The following is a 13,542-nucleotide window of genomic DNA, read 5'->3' on the forward strand; positions in this document are numbered from 1 at the left end:
TCTATGTGTGTGTGGCGGGGATATTCTTTCTCGTTTGGGCTTTAAAACTCTTGGACTGCCTTTGCTGTTGATCATTTAGTAGCAGAAACTCTTCTAGCTTTTCCTAAGGCTCAGTTGTTTGTTAGGTGGTTTTGCGTGACTCAGACCTGGAGGCCCGAGCACAGTGAAAGGACGCAGACAGCACAAGGTCAGAAGACACAAGGAAAGATTTGGGAACTAGAAACATGTTCATAGGAGGCTAAATGAAAAAGACTGCAGCTCTTTTTTTTTTTCTGCCTCCCAGGTTCAAGTGATTCTCCTGCCTTAGGCTCCTAAGTAGCTGGGATTACAGGCATGTGCCACCACGCCTTGCTAATTTTGTACTTTTAGTAGAGATGGGGTTTCACCATGTTGGTTAGGCTGGTCTCGAACTTCTGGCCTCAGGTGATCCGCCTGCCTCGACCTCCGAAAGTGCTGGGATTACAGGCGTGAGCCACCGCGCCTGGCCAAGATTGCAGCTCTTGAGCCTGAAAAAGGAAAGGTGAAGAGATTATAAAGATCTGTGAAACCACGGAGGTCAAATTCCTAGAATAGGGCACATGTTAAAGCTAGAAGGAACCAGTGGGTAATAAAAGCATGCATCTCCCCGCAACAGTGGGATGGCTGGAAAATGAAAACATCTCAGGAGGCTATGCAGGACACTTCCCTTAGGGGTCCTTCGGGGAAGTTAAAGCTAATAGGAAAACAACAGCAGTATGTCTATTCCTTAGCAAAGTTCAAGCCCTTCCCATAACACTAACCTTGTGAATTTTTGTTTTATTTACAAGTACAGTTTCCATTTTTGAACAAGGAGGGGATCAGTTCAAGGAAATGACTATTACCGCCTTAAAACAAATAGGAGCAAAAGCAGTTCAGCCTGCACACAGTAAGTGTTCAGTAACTCAGCTATGCAAAGACAAGAGTTTAGACACCCCTGTGAATTCATCCCCAGCCAATCAATTGTTTCAGCTTTCCAGCCCCTGCCCGCTAAAGTACCCTTGAAAACCCTAGCCTCAGGCTGGGCGCAGTGGCTCACGCTTGTAATCCCCGTACTTTGGGAGGCCTAGGCTGGTGGATCACCTGAGGTCAGGAGTTCGAGACCAGTCTGGCCAACATGGTGAAACCCTGTCTCTACTAAAAAGAAAAATTAGCTAGGCTATGGTGGTGGGCACCTGTAATCCCAGCTACTTGGGAAGCTGAGGCAGGAGAATTGCTTGAACCCGGGAGGTTGCAGTGAGCCGAGATCGCACCATTGTGCTCCAGCCTGGGCAACAAGAGTGAAACTCCGTCTCAAAACAAACAAACAAGCAAGCAAACAAACAAACAAACACCCTAGCCTCTGAATTCTTGGGGAGGCAGATTTGAGAAATACCTCTTGACCTCCCACTTGGCTGGCTCTGTGATGATTAAACTCTTTCGTTGCTGCATTGGTTTTTCTGGGCAGTGGGCAAGAAGAACCCATAGAATTGGGACATTTTATTGAAAGGTTGATGGCAGCAGCAACCTTGCTTCTAAGCGGGTGGGGGAAGGAAAGAGCAAATGGAGAGGCCTAGGCTTATAGGCGGGCCCAGGAAGCCCTCTTTCTGGTCAATTCTGGGTGACTTGAAAGTGCTTTTGCCTAACAAGTGCAGGTTCATTTAATGGGCCGTTGAATCTGAATATGTAGGCATTTTGTGGGCTTTTAAAAAGAGATAAGAAGTTAAGAAGTCTCATTTTAGTGGTATATAGGATTACACTTTGAAAGCATATTAAAGTGATTTGAAATACTGGCATAGTCAATATACTTTCTTTTTTACATTGATTATGGAAAGATTCTGTCCATCTATTTTAGAAGTGTATCTAGCTAACAAAGCAGTGTAGTATCTCTCTCAATCCATTATCATATTCCATTTTGTATTGGGTTTGGACAGCACTGGGTTTAGGCATTCACAAAGGGTTGTCTGTCTTTGGAGATTGCTTGATGCTTGGTGTGCTTGTATTGGTTGATATTAGGGCATGGATATTTACTCAGCAGACTCAGTCCCTCCAGCCTAGGAGTTTACAAAGTCACATTTGGAAAATGTATACACTAGGCAATAATTATTTGCTGAACATGCTGGACTTGCTCTCACCTCAGGGCCTTGGGACCCACTCTTCCCTTGGCCTGAGACACCCTTAATCCCATTTCCCTACCCTACAGACCTTCACTCAAATGCCACTTTCTTTTTCTTTTCTTTTTTTAAATTATACTCTAAGTTCTGGGATACATGTGCAGAACATGCAGGTTTGTTACATAGGTATACACGTGCCATGTTGGTTTGGTGCACCCATCAACCTGTCATCTACATTAGGTGTTTCTCCTAATGCTATCCCTCCTCCAGCCCTCCAGCCCCCGACAGGCCCACTGTGTGACGTTCCCCTCCCTGTGTCCGTGTGTTCTCATTGTTCAACTCCCACTTATGAGTGAGAACATGCAGTGTTTGGTTTTCGGTTCTTGTGTTAGTTTGCTGAGAATGATGGTTTCAGCTTCATCCATGTCCCTGCAAAGGCCAAGAACTCATCCTTTTTTTATGGCTGCATAGTATTCCATGGTGTATATGTGCCACATTTTCTTTATACAGTTGATCATTGATGAGCATCAAATGCCACTTTCTAATGAGCCTCGCCTCAGCATATGCCATTCCCTGTTTCATGATTTCTTCTCCATTTAAATTATCTGGTTATTTGGTTCATCAGTTCTCCATGCACTAAATTGCAAGTGCAGTGAGGGATGAGATTTTTGTCCATTTGGTTTATTGCTATATCCTCAAAGCCTAGAACAGTGCCTGGCACAAGCAGGTTTTTATTGTTTGGGTGACAATAGTAAATCGAATTGATGAAAGTGTACATTTATCCTTATTATTATTGTCCCTTTTATTTAGGCATGATTTGTCTGTTTGTGAATCATCCATAGCACAATTTGAACTGTATCAAGGGACATCAGTATTAAGATTGAGCACCTGTGGGTCTCTGAATATGTGGAGATGTGAGATAGGAAGGGGCACACGGATCTTCAGTGAGGAGTGCAGAGGATCTTTGGGGTCAGGAGTCTCTTTTGGGTTCCATGAACTAGTCGGTTTCACTTGCTGCCCCTGCAGATGAGCCCATTCCCTCAGGGTGCACCAGAACCATGGGGACCTCCCACCACCTGCCCCAGATGCCTGAAATCAGTCCCCAGACTTTTCTGCCTTGGCTTGACCCCTGTGTTTGCTCTGTTTGCACAGCCAAGGTCATTTGTGGGGGAAAGCTTGAGAGTGGGCCTTGTATTCTCTAGTTTTTAATTCCAATTTGAAAAGCTTGAGCTCACCTACAGGGTGAGTCTACATGACTAATTTTATGTTTTATTCCTCCAAGCAGGCAGGAGTTTGAGCATGGTTACCCTTTGCTGCTCCGCAATTCTGTCTTATCAGTGGTTACTGGTAGGAATTGGGCACTTAGGAACATCTGAGATATTCTGAGGCCAAGCCTATGCCTTTCAGGGCTTACTGGTGGCACAAAAGGTACCTTCTGGTTGGGCTGTCCCTTTCTGTCTGGTCCACCATTCTAAGCTGGGCTGAAATTTCCAGTCATCTTTTTGGATTATGGCATGATTTCTGGAGGGTCTCTTTACAATGAGAGCATATTACATTGGTGACACGTTAACTCAGAAGTACTCATTGGCATATATTCTTCATTGGAGTTGCTGGTGGAGGAGCAGAGCCTGGGCACCAAGATGGTATATTTTGATGGATGGGGTTGGAGGGGGAAAGAGAGTGCTGAAGCCTGGAAACTGTATATGCTCTGGGGATGGCAAATATGGGTGAATGGCATTGGAAGAGGCCATGACCATGAAGGAACTTGATGCATAGGATGAAGGGAAGTGGGGAGAGAAATGAGGGAACATGAAAAGAGAGACATGTTGGCCAGGCGCAGTGGCTCATGCCTGTAATCCCAGCACTTTAGGAGGCCGAGGCGGGCGGATCACCGGAGGTCAGGAGTTTGAGACTAGCCTGGCCAATATGGTGAAACCCCATCTCTACTAAAAATACAAAAATTAGCTGGACGTAGTAGCCGGTGCCTATAATCCCAGCGACTCAGGAGGCTGAGGTAGGAGAATTGCTTGAACCTGGGAGGCGGAGGTTGCAGGGAGCCAAGATCACGCCATTGCACTCCAGCTTAGGTGACAAGAGCGAAACTCCATCCTGGGGAAAAAAAAAAAGAAAAAGAAAAGAGAGGCATGTGGCACCAGGGAGAACCTCAAAATTTTGCAATGGGGTATGCTATGGTCCTCACCTGTTATACCTTTTTCTTTTTAAATGGAGAGAGATATATCAGCAAAGAAAGATTAATTAATTTACATTTAATCCATGTAAATTAACCTTGTGATTATCTTACAGGGTTCCTGAGTTGTGAGAGTTTGTGTGGCATGCTTTGGGGTTGCAATCTTCATTTAGCACCTTTTCTTAAGTATAATTGGTTTTGGGCTTGGTAATGAATTGGCACACAAATCTTGCTACACTTCCCATGTCTTCTTTCGTGTAAGTTGAGGGTCGAACATAAAGCTATGTCAGGGAATGATCACGCCTAGATAAGAAGCAAATAGGTCAGCTTTGGGGGTAATTTTGATCTCACAAATGTCTGAAGTCTTGCTGTATTTCATTCTCTCTTCTCCCTGAATTCCATGCTCACTTGTGTGGACGCTGAGGTCCTCATAGTGTTAAGAAGTCATTATGGCATTAGTACAGGACGGAGGAGATGGGGCTTACTGCACTGCGCCATGGGATTCTGGGAACACCCTGGTCCATCACAGACTCCTCTGACCTGTAAAAAGTGCTGCTAATCTTCTTACTGTCTGCCTTATAAGATTTGGGAAGAGAAATGAGGTAATGTCTACTTAGATCTTTGAGCTTCTCGGAAGAATAGCATTCTGCAGTAATATGATTTCCTAATGTGTTTGTTTGTGTTGTAATAGACTGTAATTCCATTTACCTACCTTTCTTTAGGAGCTCCTAGAATATTTGACTGTCTTGCCCAGGGGAAGCAGTCTGACATTGAGAGTGAGAACTGGACCTAGACTAGAACCCTTAAAGCACATTGAGCCAAGTGAGCCAGCTATGAATTTATGAGTGTAGGGAAGGATACTGGGAGAGGAAGAAATGGAAGCTGGATTTGGTCATGACGAGGGAGGGGATTATAATTTTCTTCAGAGAGTTTATATCATACTTTTAAATCATGCTGTTTTGCTGAGGATCAATATTTCAATTTTGAAAAAAATATTTATACTGCTCTCATTGTCTATAATGATGGACTAACCTAGCCCCTCCAAGATTTGGTTTGTTATATTTATTGAGCCACAACCTATTGTGTTTGACTCTGATACCAGCAGTTCCATACAAGCACTGACACATTTTTAGATTCATTTGTAAAGTATGTAGGAGATTACTAAATAATACTCCGTTTTTGTTCTGCATATAAATACTTTTTAAAAAAAATTAAAACAGTCATGAGCAATCTAACCTTTTATATAGCCTTTGGAACAGTATTACAACTAAGTTGGCTTTCCAGGTAGTTCTAAAATGAGAAGTTAAAGCAAGTGATGAAAAGTGGGGAAAGTATGTACATGTGTCATCTCTGACATACCATAAAGTTGTTAATTTATATGACAATTATGTGTATTGGATAGTTTTGCTATGACATTTACTAGAAGCAGTTGGTTCTTTGGAAGTTTCAAAAGAATGTCAGCTTTCCACAAAGAAATTTTCAAATAACTATTTAGTTAACCAGAAAATGAAATAGCAAGTCTTCTCTTCCAGAGGGGTAAGTATATACTTTTTTTTTTTTTTTTTTTGAGATGTAGTCTTGCTCTGTCGCCAGGCTAGAGTGCAGTGGTACAATCTTGGCTCACTGCAACCTCCGCCTCCTGGGTTCAAGCGATTCCTCTGCCTCGAACAGTGCCTGGCACTAGCAGGTTTTTATTGTTTGGGTGACAATAGTAAATCAAATTGATGGAACTGAGTCTCCTGAGTAGCTGGGACTACAGGCATGCACCACCACACCTAGCTAATTTTTTTGTTTTGTTTTGTTTTGTTTTGTTTTTTAGTAGAGGTGGGGTTTCACCATATTGGCCAGGATGGTCTCGATCTCCTGACCTCGTGATCCGCCTGCCTCAGCCTCCCAAAGTGCTGGGATTACAGGCATGAGCCACGGCACCTGGCCGACTACATACACTTTTTTTTTTTTTTTTTTGAGACGGAGTCTCGCTCTGTCGCCCAGGCTGGAGTGCAGTGGCCGGATCTCAGCTCACTGCAAGCTCCGCCTCCCGGGTTTATGCCATTCTCCTGCCTCAGCCTCCCGAGTAGCTGGGACTACAGGCGCCCGCCACCTTGCCCGGCTAGTTTTTTGTATTTTTTAGTAGAGACGGGGTTTCACCGTGTTAGCCAGGATGGTCTCGATCTCCCGACCTCGTGATCCGCCCGTCTCGGCCTCCCAAAGTGCTGGGATTACAGGCTTGAGCCACCGCGCCCGGCCCATACACTTTTTAAGAACAACTAATTTTTATTTTCTGACAGACTAAAGTGTTACCAGTTTCATTTACTAAATTATAGAATAGAATACAGAGAGAACATACCTTGTTACCCAAAATGTGACATGAAAAAAATAAATCCTTACCAAACTCTGTGTCTGTTTGCTTATGTTGCATGCCAGACACATATGAAAAAGGTCATTTTGTTTGTTTCTTAAATTAAGAACCTCTTATATAAAGAAATGATATAGAATACTATGCCGCTTAGAACAAAATGATACCAAAAAATTATGACTCAGAGATACAGTTCATATGAAGTTAAATTATGAGTAATCTTAATAAAACCACATTTTCTCTTCTGGAAAGTTTACTAGAGTTTGAGTGAATATTTCAGAGTGTTAAACACTTTGTACAATTTTTGTATTCTCATGTAAAGCTTCATGATCAATTTATGCCATTGTGTATAAATATAGATAAGGCATATATTTTAAAGATAAAAATATGTTTATATTAATCTGTCACCAGTTAAGTTGTGATGTTTTATTTGAATTTGTTTCAGAATCGAAGCAAACGCTTGGAGAAGGTCCATGTGGTTATTGGGCCTAAATCATGTGACTTGGATTCTCTCATTTCGACCTTCACATATGCTTACTTTCTAGACAAGGTGAGGGAAAAAAAGGGTCATACTTCTTATATTTTGAATTATTATGTAACTTTTAAGAATAAACATTTTCTCAAAACAAAGGAACCTATTAACTTAAGTTTTCATGTTCTGATTTGTTGCAGAGCATAAAGTATTATCATCCATGAGTCAACAAATATTTGTTGGGCACCTACTATATGTTAGGCATTGTTCTGGCTATTTCTTTCCAACTCTCCTTATAAAACATTGTTTCAATAAGGTCAATATTTTCAAATAAAACATTTAAAATGTTCATAATTGATTAATTTTATGGAAATTCATAGAACTAATAAAAGTAAGAATCAGATTTCTTGTTTTCCTTTCTCATCCTTGCTGATAGTCCTGCCTTTGGGAGCAGAAAAATACATGCAGAATAACTTGTGTGAACAGTACATGAATGGCAGAGCACACTGGCTAGAGTTTTCAGTGACAGGTATTACATGTCAAATCTGCTTCCTGTCGGTCCTTGTTTACTTTTGCCTTGTAGCCCTGACTTTGTGCAGCAAGATCATCTTCAGTTAGTGATCATCTCCCTTGAGGAAGACTCTTTCCATTCTGTGAAGCATACGATGCACCTATGGAAGTGGAAAAGACCTTTCAACAAATGACTTTAAAACTTTAAATCTATAAAATTGATGAGCTCATGATGATGGGCTTTTTATTAACTTAAAGCCTAAAAATGTATGGTATGAGTGTCTAGGTGCTATTTTCAATGTCACGCAATTTTTAATTTTTCAGAATCTGATTTGTTGTATTGCAATTTTGTTTGGATCCTTGGCCCCTGACAGTAGGCAGAGCTGGTCTACAGCGATTTAAATTCACACGAAGCCTAGTCTTCCAGAATGAGCTGTGGGTGGCCAGAACTGCTCTAGGGCAGAAGCTGATAAAAACGCTGGGTAAAATATTCTGATCTCTACATGTGGGCTTTATATCAAATTTATCTTAAAATTTGTTGAACTTTACAAGGGAGATTAATTGGTATGAGGAGATAAATGTGCCTCTGTTAAGACATGCATATTAACACTAATTTTGTTAACTGGTATTTTGACTCCTAGAAGAAAATGTTACTTATCTAGAGAACATGGAGTTGACAAAACCAAACTGATTTTTAGAGTGATAGTGGCATGGACTTGGAAATGATTTAATAATAATACCACCACTACCACCTACTACAACGTCTTGACATCCAATAAAAGGGATAGAAAAAGTAGTTGTGATAGATGAAACACACAGATAGATAAAAATAAAAATACATGTGGATTCTCTTCTTCTTCAAAGATTTGCCAGTAAGCATGGAGATGAATGTGGAATTATTGTGAGGTCTCATACTGAGAATTTGGTTACATTTCTCTGCCTCTCTCTTAGTTTACTGGCCCCCCCGGCTAGTGGCCTGTGTCTCCATTTAAATTTTCTTCAATAACCCAACTACTCCCTCTCAGAGTACAAACATGTAGGATAAGGAAAGAGTTTTTCTGCCTCATGCGTACGACCCCATTTAAATCCTTCTCATTCTGGTAAGTGAGCCGCATTTGCAGATAGGGAACACAGTCTCAGAGAGGAAACTGACTTTCTCAAACTTACGTAGCAGAGACTGGGGCTGGAACCTAGTTCTTGTGACGTCAACTTCAGAATAGGTCCTGCCAGGAGAGGCTCAGGTCACATGCCTGATTTACATGTTGATTCTTCCCCACTCAAGTTTCAATATCAGGAGTTAGATAGAACCTTCCATTCATTAGGAAAAATAACTAGCCATACGTAAGTTGTTAACACTTATTATGCAACTGTGATTCAGTATTAGCATGAGAGGAGGGAGAAAACCCACTTTGTTGGAGTGGTTTCGTGCTTTGTATGCTATAGCAGTGGCTGATTCGTTTCTTTCATTCAACAAATGTGTACTAAATGTTTACTATGTGCCAGACTGTTTTATACACTGGAAACATAACTGAACAAAACCGTCAAAAAGCCCTGCCTTCTTAATGCTAGAAAGGGGAGACAGATGGTAAAGATGTTAAAACTGTGACAAGCTGGTGATGGTGTGACAGTAAAGGCCATTTACTTTATGCACAAATTCCATGTCACTTAACCCCACATTCTCTCAGTGATAGTTAGGATTATTGCTGTATATTCATAGTAATTTTTAAAGCATCTTTATTTTTTACATTCCCGTACAAAAACAAGTTTATTATTGTGACTCCACAATTCTCTACCTCTCGCCTATCTCCTGTTTTCTTTGGTTGCCACAGATCCGTTTTCTAAGAGACTTGTTAATAAAAAATGTTTTTTATGATTTAAGAAATCAATAGAGATCACAATCTGATAGTCTGTAGGCTGAAGCTGACTCATAAATGAATTTCTACTGACTGACATTCTGAATTTTACAAAATGAATTGTAGTAATTAAATTTCACAAATAATACCCCAAATCTAGACATCTAGACTTATAGCTTCTCTTGGGTAATTAAATTTTTTTATTTTTTTATTTTTTTTTATTTTTGAGATGGAGTCTTGCTCTGTCCCCCAGGCTGGAGTGCAGTGGCACAATCTTGGCTCACTGCAAGCTCTGCCTCCCGGGTTCACACCATTCTCCTGCCTCAGCCTCCTGAGTAGCTGGGACTACAGGTGCCTGCCATCATGCCTGGCTAATTTTTTTGTATTTTTAATAGAGATGGGGTTTCACCATGTTAGCCAGGATGGTCTCAATCTCCTGACCTCGTGATCTGCCTGCTTCAGCCTCCCGAAGTGCTGGGATTACGAGCATGAACCACCGCACCCAGCCCGGTAATTTAAAGTTTTAACAAAACTGGGCCTGAATTTTTACATGTGAAACATTGGCTGGGGCTGAGTGACAGGCATCCCACTTAGATGCAACGTACGTGCCTTCCTCTGTCCCCACAGTCCCCACCCACCCTGCCTCAATTGTCCTGATTTTGTGCCAAGTTTATAAAGATATGTGAGTTTGTTACTCTTAAAGAAGAGAATGTGTTTTATATATAAATATATTTATTTACATTTTAGCCCCTGCACAATTTATGTATATGCATATGTTTAAATTTATATATAAGTATATATTTATATGTTATCTATTTATTTAAATTTTATTTATATGTAATATATATTTATATATACAAATGGTACAGGGTCTAAAATGAGACATCAAATAAAGCATGAGACGTTTCAAGCAGGGTAACAAGAGGTTAAAAAATGTTAGGGGCCACTCAGAGCATAAGGCCCTATTAATTGGGTTCAGGAAAATTTGGTTATGAATGCCAAGGGGTTTAGTGAGGTCAGAAGACTCCCATTCCTTTTACCAGTTACCCCGAGGCTGGAGAAAATGTAATTGTATTCTTTCCTCTTGCTATTTTCGTAATTCAGTCAACTTTTTTCTTGGTAGGTCGGTCCACCAGGGGTTCTGTGTTTACCAGTGCTGAACATACCAAGAACTGAATTCAACTACTTCACCGAGACGAGGTTTATTTTAGAAGAGCTAAATATTTCCGAATCATTCCACATATTCCGGGATGAAATTAACCTGCATCAATTAAATGATGAAGGGAAGTTATCGATAACACTCGTTGGCAGCAATGTGCTGGCGAGGTAAGATCCATTGTGAAGCTCTGAGATTTAATCCTTCATTGAAGGTTCTTCTGGGCAAAGTGTCACTTTACTCAGGACTTTTGTGGTTTAGGCAGATGTATTAAAAGCAGAGGACATGCTGGTCTTGGTGGCTCACGCCTGTAATCCCAGCACTTTGGGAGGCCAAGGCAGACGGATCACTTGAGGCCAGGAGTTCGAGACCAGCCTGATGAACATGGTGAAACCTTGTCTCTACTAAAAATACAAAAGTGAGCTAGGGTGGTGGTGCATGCCTGCAATCCCAGCTACTTGGAGGATGAGGCACGAGAAGTGCTTGAACCCAAGAGGCGGAGGTTATAGTGAGCCGAGATGGCACCACTGCACTCCAGCCTGGACAAAAGAGTGAGACTGTTTAAAAAAAAAAACAGGCCGGGCGTGGTGGCTCAAGCCTGTAATCCTAGCACTTTGGGAGACCGAGACGGGCGGATCACGAGGTCAGGAAATCGATACCATCCTGGCTAACATGGCGAAACCCCATCTCTACTAAAAAATACAAAAAACTAGCTGGGCGAGGTGGCGGGCACCTGTAGTCCCAGCTACTCGGGAGGCTGAGGCAGGAGAATGGCGTAAACCTGGGAGGCGGAGCTTGCAGTGAGCTGAGATCCAGCCACTGCAGTCCAGCCAGAGCGAGACTCCGTCCCCCCCAAAAAAAACAAAAACAAAAACAAAAAGCAAAAAACAAACCCCGAAATCCCAAAACAACAACAACAACAGCAGAGCAGAGGACATGCAGAGGAAAGGGAATATCTTTTTCTTCTCTTATGCCAAAATTTGGGTCATGCTAATCCTTCATTTTTACTTTTGCATTTCAGATATGAAATCTTTAAGTGTAAAGTTATTATAAAATTGACTGAATTATAGAGGTTTGTTTTGTTTTGTTTTGTTTTTTTGAGACAGAGTCTTGCTCTGTCACCCAGGCTGGCGTGCATTGGCTCCATCTTGGCTCACTGCAGCCTCCACCTCCCAGGTTCAAGCAGTTCTCTTGCCTCAGCCTCCTGAGTAGCTAGGATTACAGGCATGTGCCACCACGCCTGGCTAATTTTTGTAGTTTTAGTAGAGACAGGGTTTCACCATGTTGGCCAGGCTGGTCTTGAACTCCTGACCTCAAGTGATCTGTCCACCTCAGCCTTCCAAAGTGCTGGGATTACAGGTGTGAGCCATCACACCCAGCCTAAAATTATAGTTTTTAAACCATTTCAAACACTTTCTTATAGCAATACAATAGTCTTATGTATTGATGCCGAACATATGTAATAAAAATTGAAATTAAACACTAGATAAAATGGAATGGTTCTTAGGAAAGAAATCTCAGTGGTGAAATAGAAAAATATGTAGAGATGGGCTATGAAGATCATTTGATTATTTATTCATTCGTAGCATTTTATACTATAAGAGAAGGATTTTTTTTCTTATTATTCATGTAGCTCAAACTTTTTATTTTATGGATAAGACACTTGAAACTGAGTGTCACAAACGACTTGTCCAAAGAACCACATGCAGGCTTGACATGGTGTCTGATGCCTGTAATTCCAGCATTTTTGGAGGCCAAGGCAGGAGGTTCACTTGAGCCCAGGAGTTTGAGATCAACCTGGGAAACATGGTGAGACCCTGTCTCTACAAAAAATACGAAAACATTAGCTGGGCATAGTGGTACGCACCTGTGGTCCCAGCTACTCAGGAGGCTGAGGTGAAAGGATCACTTGAGCCTGGGAGGTTGAGGCTGCAATTGCATCTCATGGTTGAGCTGTGATTACACCACTGCACTCCAGCCTAGATGATAGAGCGAGACCCTGTCTCAAAAAAACAAAACAAAACAAAACAAAACAAACAACAACAACAAAAGCAAAGAACCACATGTAGTTAGCAGAAGAGTTGGGATTAGAACTTTTATCTTCTGACTCTTTGAATAAATACTTAAGCATTGCTAACTCATGTAAAAATCTACAGGTGCCTAAGGAGGAATAAGACAAATTCTCTGCCATCAAGGACTTTATGAAGATGTCCTTCTGTTAAGCTTTCTACTGCTACTGAATGAAGATTCACCAGTTAAACACTTCAGTAGTTTAAAATGTTAGTTTTTCACAGTTTGGCGATTTGCAAGTTGTTGATAACCTTAACCAGTGGACATTGACCTTAGCATACATGAAATAAAACCTTTTCTATTTAATAATTTTGTATTTAACTTTTTAGGAAGCATATTTAGGTATGAATGTATTGTGATATCTATCATGCAATACATTTACTTATGAGGAGTTTTGAAAATAACCTGCCTATGTGTGGCTGCTTTTATCCTCATGCTGTTTGAAACTGAATGAAATTATTTGAATAATATTTATTGATCATTGACACGTGGCTAAAAGTTCTGGGTAGTTTATTTGACTGACTTCAATAACTGGTATTCAGGAAATCATATGCTTGACCAAATTTACATGTTAACTATTTCTTTTTCTTTTTCTTTTTTTTTTTTGAGATGGATTCTTGCTCTGTCGCCCAGGCTGGAGTGCAGTGGCGCAATCTCGACTCACTGCAGCCTCCACCTACCAGGTTCAAGCGATTCTCTTGCCTCAGCCTCCTGAGTAGCTAGGATTACAGGCATCTGCCACCACGCCCAGCTAATTTTTGTATTTTTAGTAGAGATGGGGTTTCGCCATGTTGGCCAGGCTGGTTTCAAACTCCTGACCTCAGGTGCT

The 13,542-nt window shown here is 41.2% G+C and overlaps 1 protein-coding gene across 13 annotated transcripts in view; it reads left to right on the forward strand.

Moving 5' to 3' along the window:
* PRUNE2 (prune homolog 2 with BCH domain) overlaps positions 1-13,542 on the forward strand; it is a 301,009-nt gene that overhangs the window by 47,373 nt on the left and 240,094 nt on the right. For all 13 annotated transcript variants that reach the window (XM_033237044.1, XM_033237051.1, XM_033237048.1 and 10 more), the window contains exons 2-3: positions 7,098-7,202; positions 10,611-10,813. In XM_033237044.1, the coding sequence (XP_033092935.1) occupies positions 7,098-7,202; positions 10,611-10,813 (308 nt within the window). The remainder of the gene's footprint in view (positions 1-7,097; positions 7,203-10,610; positions 10,814-13,542) is intronic.

Source organism: Trachypithecus francoisi, unplaced genomic scaffold, assembly GCF_009764315.1.
Source record: "Trachypithecus francoisi isolate TF-2019V2 unplaced genomic scaffold, Tfra_2.0 Lachesis_group16, whole genome shotgun sequence".
In the NCBI taxonomy this organism is placed as follows: Eukaryota; Metazoa; Chordata; class Mammalia; order Primates; family Cercopithecidae; genus Trachypithecus; species Trachypithecus francoisi.